General features: G+C 50.8%; 1 protein-coding gene across 1 annotated transcript; it reads left to right on the top strand.

Moving 5' to 3' along the window:
* The first annotated feature begins 2,922 nt into the window (after positions 1-2,922).
* On the top strand, positions 2,923-10,458 carry ERP29 (endoplasmic reticulum protein 29). The gene is made up of 3 exons (XM_012933355.2): positions 2,923-3,175; positions 7,574-7,712; positions 9,629-10,458. Exons 1-3 carry the CDS (start codon positions 3,047-3,049, stop codon positions 10,129-10,131), a joined length of 771 nt encoding a protein of 256 aa, XP_012788809.2. The 5' UTR covers positions 2,923-3,046; the 3' UTR covers positions 10,132-10,458.
* The last annotated feature ends 3,867 nt before the right edge of the window (positions 10,459-14,325 follow it).

A 14,325-nucleotide genomic window follows, 5' to 3' on the forward strand; every position in this document is an offset into this window, starting at 1 on the left:
TGTGAGCCACCAGGAACCTCGGCAAGCACCACAGCATGACCAGTTAAGGCCCCAAAACAAATCCCAAAACTACAGAACATGGAGAAAGAAAGGAAAAGCAAAAAGAAGAGAGGGCCAGTTTCTAATCTTACCAAGTCCCAGTTGTTTTCCAAAATGCTAATCTCCTGTAGGAAGGCCATAGGGGAAGTTCAGTCCCAGCAAAACTTAAGCAGCGTACTGCTTCTTCAGATTCTGAAATTCCAAGCAATGAACAGGTAGCTCCACCCCTCTCCACTTGGGCACCTCCCTACGTGATCCTGCCCCCGGACCTTGAGGGTAAGGAAAGAAGGTGGTGACGAGTGAGAAGAAAACTAAGCAGAAGAAAACTAAGCAGAAAGGGGGGTGGTAAAAAAGCAGGTGACACGGAAACCAAGTTCTAAAATAGCATTGGGCAGTGTAAGAAGTGGCAAGAGGAAGGAATAATAGAGAGATTGAGACACAGTGAAAAGATAAAGTAGAGTTGCGTGAGAGAAATGGGACTGAAAAATTAGAAAAATGGAGTAAAGAAAAATCTTTAAACTTATTTTGTTTTCGGACAGAATTATATAATTGGAGTTTTCAAATTCTCTCAATACATTTTTGGTAATACAAAAAAGGAAGAGGCTATAAATGTATCCAATTTTATTGATACATTTATAAAACACCCTAAATGTTCTGTACCAAAAAAAAAACCTACAAGAAATACATTACATGGGGGCTGGAGCAATAGCACAGCGGGTAGGGGGTTTGCCTTGCACGTGGCCGACCTGGGTTCGATTCCCAGCATCCCATATGGTCCCCTGAGCACCACCAGGAGTAATTTGTGAGTGCAGAGCCAGGAGTAACCCCTGTGCATCGCTGGATGTGATCCAAAAGGAAAAAAAAAATACATTACACATTCGATTTATTGTATTTCTGTTTACATGTAAATTAAAGTATCATGTTATGAAAAACATAAAAAAGTGAAATACAGAGCCAAGAGCTTATAATATAGTAGGAAATTTTTTAATTTACCTTTTTGCTTTGAGGTTAGTCAAATTTTTAATACAGGGGCTGGAGCGATAGTACAGAGGGTAGGGTGTTTGCCCTGCACACTGTGGACCCAGGTTCAATCTCCGGCATCCCAGATGCCGCCCCCCCCCCCCCCCAGCATTGCCAGGAGTGATTCCTGAGTGCAGAGCCAGGAGCACTGCTGGGTGTGACCAAAAAAGCCAATTTTTTTAATACATCCTGTATCTATTGTTAAGATTATATATTTTCTATGTCAAGAAATTTTAATATATGACTCATTCACAGTAGCCTGAAATAGAATACTGAACATTAGAGGTAGGATATAGTCACTTTGCTAAAATTCTGAGATAAAATATCAAGAAAGTTGTAGATCAGAACTTCCTACCATTAAGATATTAGAATATTTTGTGGCTTCTACACACATATCTATCAAATAAGGGTAAGGGGACTGAGGAGAACTTCACCAAGTGATAAGAGAATGCTTCTGGACAAAGGCCCCTTGTCTCAGTCAGAACAAAGATCAAACTGTTCAGAGAACAGGCAAAAGAAATCAGTGTTACTCTTGACCAATATTTGGTGCTTTACTTTTCCATCTGTCTGTCTGTCTGTCTCTCTCTGCCCTCTGATTTTGGAGCCACACCTACAAGTGCTCAGGGGATAGATACTCCTAGCTCTGTGCTCAGGGATTGTTCTTGGGGGTGCTCCTGGGACCGTGTGGTGCCAGGGGTTGAACTCGAGAAACCTGCATTCAGACTCACTCTCTAACCTGTTGAGCCAACCCTCCGAGCCCCCACATTTTTGTCTCTAAATTAGCCCTTCACCTTCTCAAAGTTTAGCACGTTCTCCTTAAAGAATCTTTAAAAACATAATATTTAGGGGCTGGAGCGATAGCACAGCGGGTAGGGCGTTTGCCTTGCACGCGGCCGACCCGGGTTCGAATGCCAGCATCCCATATGGTCCCCTGAGCACTGCCAGGAGTAATTTGTGAGTGTAGAACCAGGAGTAACCCCTGAGCATCGCCGGGTGTGACCCAAAAAGCAAAAAAAAAAAAAAAAAGTATTTATTCCCATACCGCTTTTTTTTTTCTTTTCGGGTCAAGAGATTTTAATACATGACTCCTTCACCTGAGGATGCTCAGGGGTCACTCCTGGCGGTGCGCGGGGACCCTACGGGATGCCGGGGACTGAGTCCGCGACGGCAGCTTGCGAGGCAAAGTCTTCCCTGCTGGACTATCACGTCAGCCCCTCGCTTCAAGCCTTCATGAACTCGGTCCTCATAAAGCTCGGGGACCCCCAACTCGCCTCTTCCACCCCCCGGCTTCAGAACCGAGGGGTTGTTGACCCCACAGGCCGCAACCCCGGGATGTCGCATTTCTCCACAACCCGGCCAGGGGCGAGGCGGGCTGCGGAGCCCGACGCGACCGTCCAACGCGGCGGGGTCGCCGGGTCCTGCCTCCCTCCAGAAAACCTGTCTCCCTGCAGCAGCAGCTGCCCGAGCGCCAGCCTGGGCCCGCATCGCCTCGCGCCACAGGGCTGGCGGTCGTGGCGCGCTCTGACGGAGCGAGGGCCGGGGCGGACCGCACACGCGGCCAGGCCGACCCCGGGGCTGGCAGTGATCACTGGCCGGCGGGGCGCCCCGTCGCGGAAGACCGCGGAAGGCCGCGCGCGCACGCCCGCCGCCGCCCCTCACAGGCGAAGCCCGTCACGAGAACGTGGGCGCGGCCGGTCTCGCTCCCTCGCCCCGCCCCCTGCCCGTCTCGGCCCCGCCCCTGCTCCGGAGGCCCCGTCCCCGCCCTCGGGCGTGCTGGCGGGAGCGCAGTGCGCAGGCGCAGTCCTCTTAGCCCCGCCTCCCTCCCTCGGGGGCGCCTCCCATTCGTCCTCGGCGGGCGTGAGCTTCCGGGCTCTCCACGTGCGCACGCCCGAGCCGGCGCTCGTCGTCACGTGACGCGCGGCCGGCGCTTCCTCCGCCACAGGCTGCCCGCTTCGCGCTCGCCGAGCCCGGCGTTACGGCCGCCGCCATGCCTCGCGTCGCCTCTCCGGCCGCTCTGGTTCCGCTGCTGTTACTCCTGCTGCTCTCGGCTCCGCCCGGCGGCAGCGGCCTGCACACCAAGGGCGCCCTTCCGCTGGATACAGTCACTTTCTACAAGGTAACGGGGACGGCGACGTTGGGTCCGGGGCAGCCCAGGAGACGCGCACCCGCGGGGGCTCCCGAGGGGCCTGAGGAAGCGCCCGTGACGACGGTTCCCGGCGCTTCCCGCCGCCCTTCCTAGGCCTCGCAGCGGCTGCGCCCGGGGCGGCAACGGCCCGCGGGGCATCGCGCTCCAGCCTCCTCTCGCCCCCGTTGCCTTGGCAGCGCCTTTACCGGCTTCCCCACACACTCCGAGGACTGACGAGAGAACAGCCGAGGGTCCGATGCCTCCCGCGTCGCTCCCGTGGGGCCGGAGATAGGCCGCTGCCCCGCGAACCCCGGCCCTTGAGCCCCAGGTGGGAGACCCGCGGGGCGGCTGCGTGTCGCCCCCGTCCCCCTCCCCCCCTCCCCCGGCTTCCCGCGGGTTCGATCGATGCCTGCTCGGCGCCTGCAAACGGCAGCCCGCCACCCGGCACCCGGCACCCGGCGCAGCCCCCTCTGGGGAAAGTGCAGGCGTGAAGGATAAGCCTGACTCCAGCATCCCGGGTCCAGACCGAGTCGAATCAGAGCAAGACCACGGGAGGATTCGCCCCTTTCCCCCCACTTTCTGTTTGACAGAGTCGGGGGGGGGGGGTTGGGAGAGGCGGCCTGGCCTGGACTCCTACACGTTGGAAATGCCTGATGGCCGAGTGCGGCCCCGGCTCCCTCCCCTGGCTGCTGGCTTCCCCCTGGCTGCTGGCTGGTGGCTCTTAGCGTCACCTAGGAGATGGGCAGGCCGGTCGAGAGAACCGATCTGGGGTAGTTTTATATTTTTATTATTGAAAAACATTTTTTTAATTGACTCACAGTGAGATACTCCACTTACAAAGTTGTTGGTGATGGGGTTTCAGCCATAGAATGTTCCAGCACCTGGCCGAACCGATTTGTGTATAGTTTTTTTTTCTTTCTTTCTGTACCCACTGCTGGAAGTGAAACCAAGAAGTGGAGCTCTGAATCTAATCTCAGGACGGGGAGCTCTTCCTCTGTGAAACAGCTTCTGTGGATCAACACCTGTGGCTCACTTGAGGCAGAGTTCCCAGAATGGTAACGTGTAGGTGTGGCTGGTTGGTCCAGCACTTGTTGCCCTTACCCGGAAGTGGCTTCCCAGCCCATCAGAGCTGGGAGCGGGTAACGGAGAGACTTTATGACCTGACGGAAACTGTGAACTGGCAAGATAACGGTATTTCAGGGCTAGGGCAAACACCGGCTCCGGGTAGCATATCTTGCAGGCAGTGGAGTAGGTGCATGCCAGGTGCTTCCCAGAAACATGGAATGCCCTCAGCCCCGCATGCTGAGGAACAGTTGGCTGAGGTTCGCAGGAATGGCTCGTGGACCCCTTGAATGCTGCTTTTGAGGGGAAAAAAACAACTGTGTCCTAATTACTTGCTACCTCTTGACGCTTCCATCCCTGTGCAGTGGCAGTCACATTCCCCATCTTGTTTTCTCTGGACAGCACTCATGACTGATTTTTTTTTCCCCCCTCTTGATCTTCTCCCTCACTCGAATACAAGAACTTCCTGTCCGTGTTGTTCACTGACCACTGCAGGCAGCAGGTTCTCTCATGTGGGGACTCAGTTTGTTGAAGGAAGGAACAAATGCCTCCTGCTGCTCCTTTTTAAATCTCACCATCCTCACCCCCTCCCAGCAGAAGGGGAGCAACTTCTTAAAGTTGACGTGGCCAGCGTTCTTACTTCCTTCTTTGCCTTCTAGTGATTTCTGATGTAATTTTGTTTTATTTCTTGCCTTTCCCCACTAACTAGAACATATTTTCTTAATTGTTGTATTTCTTTACAACACTACTGGGCAGGGGCAATGGTCTCTCAGTGCCTTATTTATTTTTTTAAATTCAGTGGCTGAATGAATAATGAAGTCATCTGTACAGTGAAGCGAGTTCCCAGAGCAGGGGGAGAATTTAAGGACTGGAACACATGCTCTGCGTGTGGGAACTTCATTGTGGGAACCTCGTTGTGGATTCAGTGTTCAGCATCACATGGTTCTCTCAGCAACCCCAGGACAGGCCCAGGGAGGGAAAAAGTGAAAGCAAATCCCATAAATGTAGGTGATGGGGAAACCAGTTCCTCCAGGAAGAGATGTTTAAAGCAGTACAAACTGCTAAAAGAAGAAGAAACAACTCATCATGCAGCTGTTTGCCACCTAAAGGCCTTTTTGGTGATGGATCAGAATGGCAGAAGTAAAGGATGGAGCCTAATTCTGTTTCCGTGTTAAAGGGCTATGCGATGGTTGATGTCCCAGAGTACGAGTCCCCTGAAGTGGGATCCCCCGCCACTGGGCTGGGGATAGTGACTCGGTGTGGCAGAGCACTTGCCTTGCATTTGAGTTGAGACACCCTGGGTTCAAGCTCAGTGTCTCCCTCTCCCCACAAAAGACACCCAAAAGCCCACCCCAGACACGGAGCATTTGCCACATGCCCAGTGCTCCTAGGCTCTCGGCCTAGCCAGGAACACAGGGCCAAAGACCTTAAAATCCGTTCTAGTGGGGACAACTGACGGCACACGGGCAAATAAGAATCTCACAGTCATGAACGAAGTGATTCAGGTGGTGAGGAAAGAGGGTAGTGCAATAGAGAATCATGGAAATGAAGTGGCGCTAGGTGGCATGAGTAGAAGAGGCCTCTCCCTTCGGAAGGAACGTTGGACTGAGCTTAAAGAACCGTGGGAAGGGCATTCGAGTGATCAGAGAGGAAATGAAAAAGGCCCATAGTGGAATAGGCTTGATGTGTTGGACTGAAATAAGGCCAGCTGGACCACAGGGATATGCTCTGATTTATATTTTAGGTATTCCCTTCTTTTTAAAGGCCCCCAGGGCTCAGATTTTATGGGGTCAGTGACCACTTGAAGATTACCTGTTCTGGTAATCTTCCTTTTGTCCCTAGGCACTGTTTGATTTTTTTTTTGGGGGGGGGTTAAAAAACAAAATCAGAAGGGTATCAACATAGTGAAAAACAAAGATTAACAAAAACTAGTATGTCAGCTTAATTTAGGACAGCGATGACCTCTGGTCCAAAAGTGACCAGCAGCAAACACTGTTTAGAAGGTAAATGTTTTAAAAAGGAATGTATTAGCCACTAAAGTTAGTTGTTAAATTTAAAAACCTCTATATTGGGAGTAATCCAAAGAAAGGCCTTGGATTCCTCACCAAATGACACATGGAATTACCATCTACTCTTGTAGGTCCTCTCCTAGGCATATGGAGAACATGAATGGAAGTGGTCATGAAACTTGTATAGCCAAAAGATCACAAAAGGAACAGCCCAGGTGTTCATCAGCCAGTGCTGATTGCTATGGACTATCCCTACAGTAGAATTTGACATAAAAAGGAGTGAAGAATAATTGCTACATGCTCTAGTTTCAGTGAACCTTTAAAACATGCATAGTGAAAGAAACCTGATTTAAAAGATTACATATTGTATGATTCCATTTGAGGAGACAGAGCAAATTTGTTAGCAGTGGTTGCCAGAGCCTGCGGGGAGGGAAGACTCAGAAACAATTGCTCGGTGGGTCAGGGGTTCCTTTTCAGGAGGTTGCAAAACATTAACACTGAATCCATGTGAATTGTACACTTTAATATGGTGAACTTGGATTGTGAATTTTAACACTTTTAAAAACTTGCTCCTGATTGTATAGGACCTGAATATTGAACCAAAGAACTTCAGGGAAAGAATCGTGCCCTGCCTTCTCAGCAACTTCTCTATGAGCTTGAAATTGCAAAGTTCAAATTCTGGACTCCCTAGCTAGTACCCTCCAACGTGTTAACTTTGTTTAGATGACTAGTCCTTGTCAGAGAAAGGCTCCCAGGGATTGGATGTGATGGCCACCAAGTATGACCCAAGGATCTCCTGTGTCTCAACAGAGACGCCGCTGGAGAAGTATACCTTGGGGCTTCAGAAGAAACAGGCCTCTGCACTGGAGCCATAGTCCAGTGGGTCTGGAGTTTGCCTTACACATGGCCGACCCATGTTTGACTCCAGGCACCCCATATGGTCCCCTGAGCACCACCAGGAGTGATCCCTGAGTGCAGAGCTAAGAATAACCCCTGAACGTTGCCAAGTATGGCCTAGAAATGAAAAAAAAAAGAGAAAAAGAAACAGGCCTTTAGTTTGTTTTGTATTGGTAGGGTTGGCCCTTGATTAGCGTGCTCACGTTCCAAATAGGGTCCCCAACTTGTCAAAAGCGCGTTCAGATGGTGAGATGAATCAGTGGCTAAAAGGATGAATGAGTATTAGTATGTTGGAGCTTGTGTCCTTCGTGGACTCGGTTTCTACTTTATTAAACGGGATCCTTGGGAAAGGGAATTAACGCCCCCCCTCCCCAAAAGTTTCCCTGGAACCCCCCACTTGCTCAGCTCTATACGTCTTCAGGTCATTCCCAAAAGCAAGTTCGTCTTGGTGAAGTTCGACACCCAGTACCCCTACGGTGAGAAGCAGGATGAGTTCAAGCGTCTGGCTGAAAACTCGGCCTCCAGCGATGATCTCTTGGTGGCAGAGGTGGGGATCTCAGGTATGAACAAGTCCAGGATGCTGGGGAGGGCAGAGAGGGAGGAAGCTAGGAATTTCTGCATTTGTAGGGTAAAGTCACACCCAGTGCCTTTGTCTGGGCCACACAACAGAGGTGTAAGTGAGGCTTGCCCTCTCGAGGAAGCCAGTACCCATGCAAGCTTAGATTGAGGCTTTGTGGCCGCAGAATTTGGCTCAGCAGCATTGCGGTGTCTGGGGGTGGATGGGGGGGTGCAGTGCCAGTCCTCCCACAGGGTACCACATTCCATCCCCATTTTAGCTCTGTTGTTCCTCACAGTTTGGTTCTGGCTTTTGACTTCATCCATCAGAGCTGCCAGTGAACCAGGAATCTCTCACTGTGGCAGCTTTAAGAATCATTGCCCGACGGAAGAGATAAGCTCAAAGGGCTGGTGTGTGCTTTGCATGTGAGAGCCCCAGGTTTGATCCCAGGCACCACCTGGTTGTGGCCCACAAATCCCAGAAGAGGGACCAGAGAGATAGTACGCAATTAAGGCACTCACTGTGCCTACGACCGAGCCAGGTTTTATCCTCAGGCACCACCAGGAGTGATCCCTGAACACAAAATTCTATCCAAGAAGAGGCTCATTACCTCCATTTTGGTGGTTTGTTAAGAACTCCATCAGAGTATTCCTTTCCGCTCCCTGCATCCCCTGTCTCGGACACCTTGGTTCCCTAGTGGTCACATGAGTCTGCTGGCAGAGGGAGCTGGCTTCTCCAGAGCAGTGGGTCTGCTTTGTCGACTGCGCTGGTTCCTTGGGGAATTTCATCATACTAGTGATATAACAGCTGGCTTTTATCAAATGTTTGTCTTATGAAGCTCTGAAAGCAGCACTGTGGCCAGTTTTTCAGTCAAGGGATTAGGTGCTTACAAGCTTATGCTCTAGATGCTAGATTAACATGGCAGAACTGGGATCAGAGCCCCAGTTGGCACCATTCTTCTTTGCGGAATATTTGAAACTAATTATCACCTAGGGTGTAGCAAATACTCAAAGGTACCACTGTATTTATTTATTTATTTTTGGTGGTGCCAGGGATGGAACCCAGGACCTCACACATGCAAGGCAAGCACTGTACGGTTGAGCTCCATCCCAGACTAAGGGTACCATGCATTAAATACTTAATGTACTATGTATTAAGTACTTAACTGTACCAGGTTAAAGGCACATCCCCTGGCGGAGGCATCCAGTAGCCTTTGTTTTTGTCAAACTGTTCGTTCTCTACACTTAGTTTCTCAGTAAACAAAACATAGATTGGCCTTTGGAACCCATAATACACCCAGCTCCATGCCTCGGAGCTTTGGCACTTGACCGTCCTTTCCACCTTCTTGCATTCTTCCCAGATTTTCATATGTCTGACTGTTGGATCTTCAGCTCCCTCCATGCATGACTTTTCATGTGCCAACCCATTGATGTCCATCTGTTATCTTTCTTCTCACCGTTAGATAAAACTCCTAGTGGTGGGGCTGGAGCGATAGCACAGCGGGTAGGGCATTTGCCTTGCATGCAGCCGGCCCGGGTTCAATTCCCAGCGTGCCATATTGTCCCTTGAGCACTGCCAGGGGTTATTCCTGAGTGCAGAGCCAGGAGGAACCCCTGTGCGTTGCCCTGTGTGACCCAAAAAAGGGAAAAAAAAAACACCTCCTAGTGGTGAGCTTGATATTTTTAATGTCAAGTTGATCCCCAGCCCTTCGAGCGGTCCCTGCACAGAGTGGGTTTATAGCATTGAGTATCCCGAGCGTTGCTGAGCTGCTGTGAGTTCAGAGACTGCCAGAGTAATGGCATGTGGCTAGGAGTTAGCAGAGGAGCCATTGTTACTCATCCCCGTCTCTGAGGCTCCATAGCCATCACCTGCCCTCCGTGCCTCGTGGTCTTGCCTCTCATATCTGGTTTCTGTTCACAGATTACGGCGACAAGCTGAATATGGAGCTGAGTGAGAAATACAAGCTGGACAAAGAGGACTATCCAGTCTTTTATCTCTTCCGGGACGGGGACTTTGAGAACCCAGTCCAGTATAGTGGGGCGGTTAAGGTTGGCGCCATCCAGCGCTGGCTGAAGGGCCACGGGGTCTACATAGGCATGCCTGGGTGCCTGCCTGCGTACGATGGCCTTGCCAGCGAGTTCATCAAGGCCTCCAGCAAAGAGGCCCGCCAGACCCTCTTGAAGCAAGGGCAGGACACCCTTGCGAGCGTGAAGGAGTCTGAGAAGAAGTGGGCCGAGCAGTACCTGAAGATCATGGGGAAGATCTTAAGCCAAGGTGAGGACTTCCCGGCGTCAGAGATGACCCGGATCACCAAGCTGATTGAGAAGAACAAGATGAGCGATGGCAAGAAGGACGAGCTCCAGAAGAGCTTAAACATCCTAACTGCCTTTCAGAAGAAGGGGGCCGAGAAGGAGGAGCTGTAAAGCACCCCAAAGTTTTCAGTTTGATGGGAGTGGTGCGGGGAGGGCGGTGGTGGGGAAGTTACCTGCTGGCTCTGAGGCCCTCCTGGGATGTGGGAGTGGTAGAAGGGGCCCAGAAGTCTATGTCCAGCCATTTGATGTTGGCGTGACCAACCGTGTTTGGGACAGACAGCTCTAGAACAGGTCGGTATAGCTGGACACTTGAATCCGTTGATGGTGGAACCCCCTCCCCCCGCAGGAATTGGTGCTATAAAGATGAGTGTACAGCCCACGTCTCCCTGACAGTGTGATTCTGACCCAATTAAAGTTTCACTGTTTTGTTTAAGTGGACCTGAAGCCATTCAGTTTTCTCTTAGAACTTAACGACCCGGGCCCATGACGCACTCTCATTTGAATTTATGGACCATTCTAAGTTGGTATGGACGGTGCTTTCCCAGGGCAATTAATGATCCTGGGACACTCTGGAAGAGGGTCCCAGCTGAAAGCTTCCTTCATCGTTCTAACACCAGTATTCAGACTACCTGGCTGGGGCGGGGGTAGCACACATTGTCCATTTCCTGGCTCTAGGCCAGTATGAATCGGCCAGAATAGAATGTAGTGGTAGAGCACTTTTTTTTTTCTTTTTGGGTCACATGTAGCAATGCACGGGGGACACTCCCGGCTCATGCACTCAGGAATCCCCCCTGGCGGTGCTCAGGGGACCATATGGGATGCTGGGATTTGAACCCGGGTCGGCCGCATGCAAGGCAAACACCCTACCCGCTGTGCTATCGCTCCAGCCCCTGTAGTGGTAGAGCACTTTTGCATGTTCCCCGGCACCACAAAAAACAAAAAAATTTTTCTTAAATAGCATTAACAAACATGGTTGGTACCACCGGCCACCTCCTATCCCCTACCTCGCAGAATTTAAGGAAGGAGTGGGGGAGAGTGGGGTTCAGAAGCTGAATGGGGAAATGTAAGAGGAGGTTGGGGGATGCTTTAAAGAGCAGAGCAGGGAGTGCCTGGAACAAGGACTGCAGTGGTACCGCCATAGGAAGCCCACTTTCAGGCACCAACCCCAGGTCATGAAATTGCTTGTTTGCACCCACACAAATTAAAGATGAACAGAATTGGCAAATAAAACCTTAAAATGGTTGCCACCAGCCAGATTATAATCAGTAGGGGGTTTAGCACAAGTGTGCATGTGTGAGGCCCTGGGCTGGATCCCCACTACTGCATGGACCCCAGGCACCTTGGATGTGCCCCTTGGAACTGGTGGAAGGCAGGGGAAAATGGGGATACTGGAAATGCAGTTCAGCCAGAGAATGCCACCCCCCAAGTGCAAGACCCTGGGTTCAATCCCTGCCACTGCTGCCTCCTTGCTCCCCAAATAAAGGCAGAAGAATCCCTGTGTTGAATTGGGCAGAACAAGAATTTGTGATAGCTTGGGCTAACAATTCCAACCAGGTAAAAGATAAACGTAAATGCCCACCTGCCAACACAGGACTCTACATGTCTCTACCTTTGCTTTCCTGTGTGAGGCCTTGGGTTCAACTCCAAGACTGGAAGGATAAAGTATTTCCCCTTACTGTCATTTTTAAAATGTGGGCAGTTTCCTAAGTGCTTTGCTTTAAAGTTCTTTCTCATCTAAAACAGTTACTTCCAAAGAAAATGTATTTGCCGTCTTAAGAAAATTAAGCTGAGGGCCAGAGGGATAGTATAGTGGGTAGGGTGTTTGCCTTGCACACGGGTGACCCAGGTTCAATCCCTGGCGTCCCTTCCCCAAGCTCCACCAGGAGTAATTCCTGAGTGCAGAGCAATGCTGGGTGTGGCCCAAAAACAAAACAAAATTAAAGATACCTGGCAAGGAGGCCTAAATGCAGACATGGCTCCTGTCAAACAAGGACCAAGGTGGCATCTGTGGGTTCTCAGATGGTTCCATGCTGGGAATACAAGCCTCGAGTGTTTAAATGAGGCTGCCGGGCATGACTGGATGGGAAGCTCTTTTACCAAATATTTTCCATTGAAGATGGGTCTTGTCTGGAGTCTGAAGTGATTAGTTTATGCCACGTTTTTTATTTTTAATGTAGGAGTACTGCTGATTATCCAGCCACTGATTAAGCTAACTGAAGCATTGCCACATAATTTAATCTCCCTTGGCTGCCAAATGGATTCCCCATCTTTTTTTTTTTTCCTTCGGCTTTTTGGGTTACATCCGGTGATGCTTAGAGATTACTCCTGGCTCTGCACTTAGCAATTACTCGTGGTGGTACTCGAGGGGACCATATGGGATGCTGGGGACTGAACCCAGGTCAGCCATGTGCAAGGCAAACGTCGTACCTGCTACACTTGAGGCCACACCCAGCAGTGCTCAGAGCTGATTCCTGACCTGTGCTCAGAGGTTACTCCTAGCAGTGCTCGCTCAGGACCGTATGTGCTGCCGGGATTGGACTGGACTGACCACATGCAAGGCCTCTCCGACCCCATGATAAGCTCATCCCCATGATGAACTTCTAGTATTGGAGCTCAAATACTGCTAATCGACTGGGCTGAGCCCAGAATCCTGTACTTCTAATTTAAGGGAATTTTTAATGACCTGCAGCAAGGGTGATCCTGGATCAATAGGAAGTACGCTGGGGATGGGAGGGGCTTAGGGCACGTGCCCTGCACACAGCCCACCCATGTCCAATCCCTGGCACTGCACGGCCTGGGCCACATCACATCCTCAGGTCAAATACCGGGAGTGGCCCTAGGGCTTTCTGAGCACCACTCGGGAGGCCCCCAGGTCCCCCCAAAAGCATGCAAGAATCATGTTCTGTGAAACTGACAGGTTATTCCACATGGTGCCCAAGAGTAATTCTGGGGCCCTTGGAACTCTGCATGTGGAAGTCCCAGGTTCAGACCTGGGCACCACTAGGTGTGTCCCCCATCCCGCATACTAGTTTCCAATAGTAACGGACACCACCCCAAAATGCTGGCTAAAAGGGCAATAGTATTTTGGGATTTAGTGGTCTCATTTATAATCCTAAATGGTCTCACTTACGATGAACAGAATTTAAAGTGAAATCTGGCACATAGTAAATAAGCACTACTGTACATATGTGGAACTAATGGCCAGTATGCAAGGCACTACTTGGGGGCAGGGGCGGGGACCCTCTCAAGTGGTACTGGGGGCCTCAGGGCCAATCCTGGCAATTCTTAGCTAATCTGGACATTTGGTTGATGGGAAGGTCCAAGGATTGAGTGCTGCTTGGGGCCCTGTGGTGCCAGGGACCGTGCAAATCCATGCCAGCCCTGCTAGTGTGCCAGGACCTTCGGAGCTAGACATGGTATTGCCAGAGGAGAGGCACCATGAGATGCTGGGGAGTGAACCGTGTCTGGTGTTTACAGTAACCAACCCTGCCAGGCACGACACAAAATCCTGCCTGATGGTGCTGGAGAGTTGAGCGGGTGGGACACTTCTGGCATGCAGCCAACCTACGCGTGACCCCTGGCCTAAGCCTGTCAGCAGTGATTGCTGAGCACGAGCCAAGCAACTGTCCCACCCTCCCCACCCCACCCCAAATAAAAGGGGGAAAAAAACACTGCCTTAGAATAAAAATTTAGAACCCACAAATATGGCTTTGTTTGGTTTTGAGGCCAGAGACAGCCCAGTGGCCAAGGGATGCAGTGTCCCAGGCCCAATCTCCAGCACTGCTAGGTGTGTCTCCAAAAGAAATACACCAATTCGAGATTACTTACGCATTTTAAGAGATGTAACTTGGGGCTGGAACATAGCGGGGAGGACGTTTGCCTGCACGCAGCCAATCCAAGTTCGATTCCCAGCATCCCATATGGTCCCCTGAGCATTGCCAAGGGGTAATTCCTGAGTGCAAAGCCAGGAGGAACTCCTGTGCATCCCCAGGTATGACCCCTCCCCACCGAAAAAGCAAATAATTAATAAAGATGTAACTTACAAGAATCTAAACAAAAGTAAACCAGACATGGGCCAGAAAGATAGGGCACTTGCCTGTCACATAGCTAACCTGGGGTTAGATGCCCCAGGCCCCTATGGTCCTCAATCACCACCAGGAGTGAACCCAGAGTGCAGAGCCAAATGAACCCTGGGCATTGCCAGGTGTGACCCAAACCCCCACCTCCTGCAAAAAGAACCAGGCAGAAGTGCCACCTAAAGTGTTTGAGAAGCTTCTCTTAATTATGAAGAAATACTGAATACTT

The sequence above is a fragment of the Sorex araneus genome, chromosome 9 (genome assembly GCF_027595985.1).
Source record: "Sorex araneus isolate mSorAra2 chromosome 9, mSorAra2.pri, whole genome shotgun sequence".
In the NCBI taxonomy this organism is placed as follows: domain Eukaryota; kingdom Metazoa; phylum Chordata; class Mammalia; order Eulipotyphla; family Soricidae; genus Sorex; species Sorex araneus.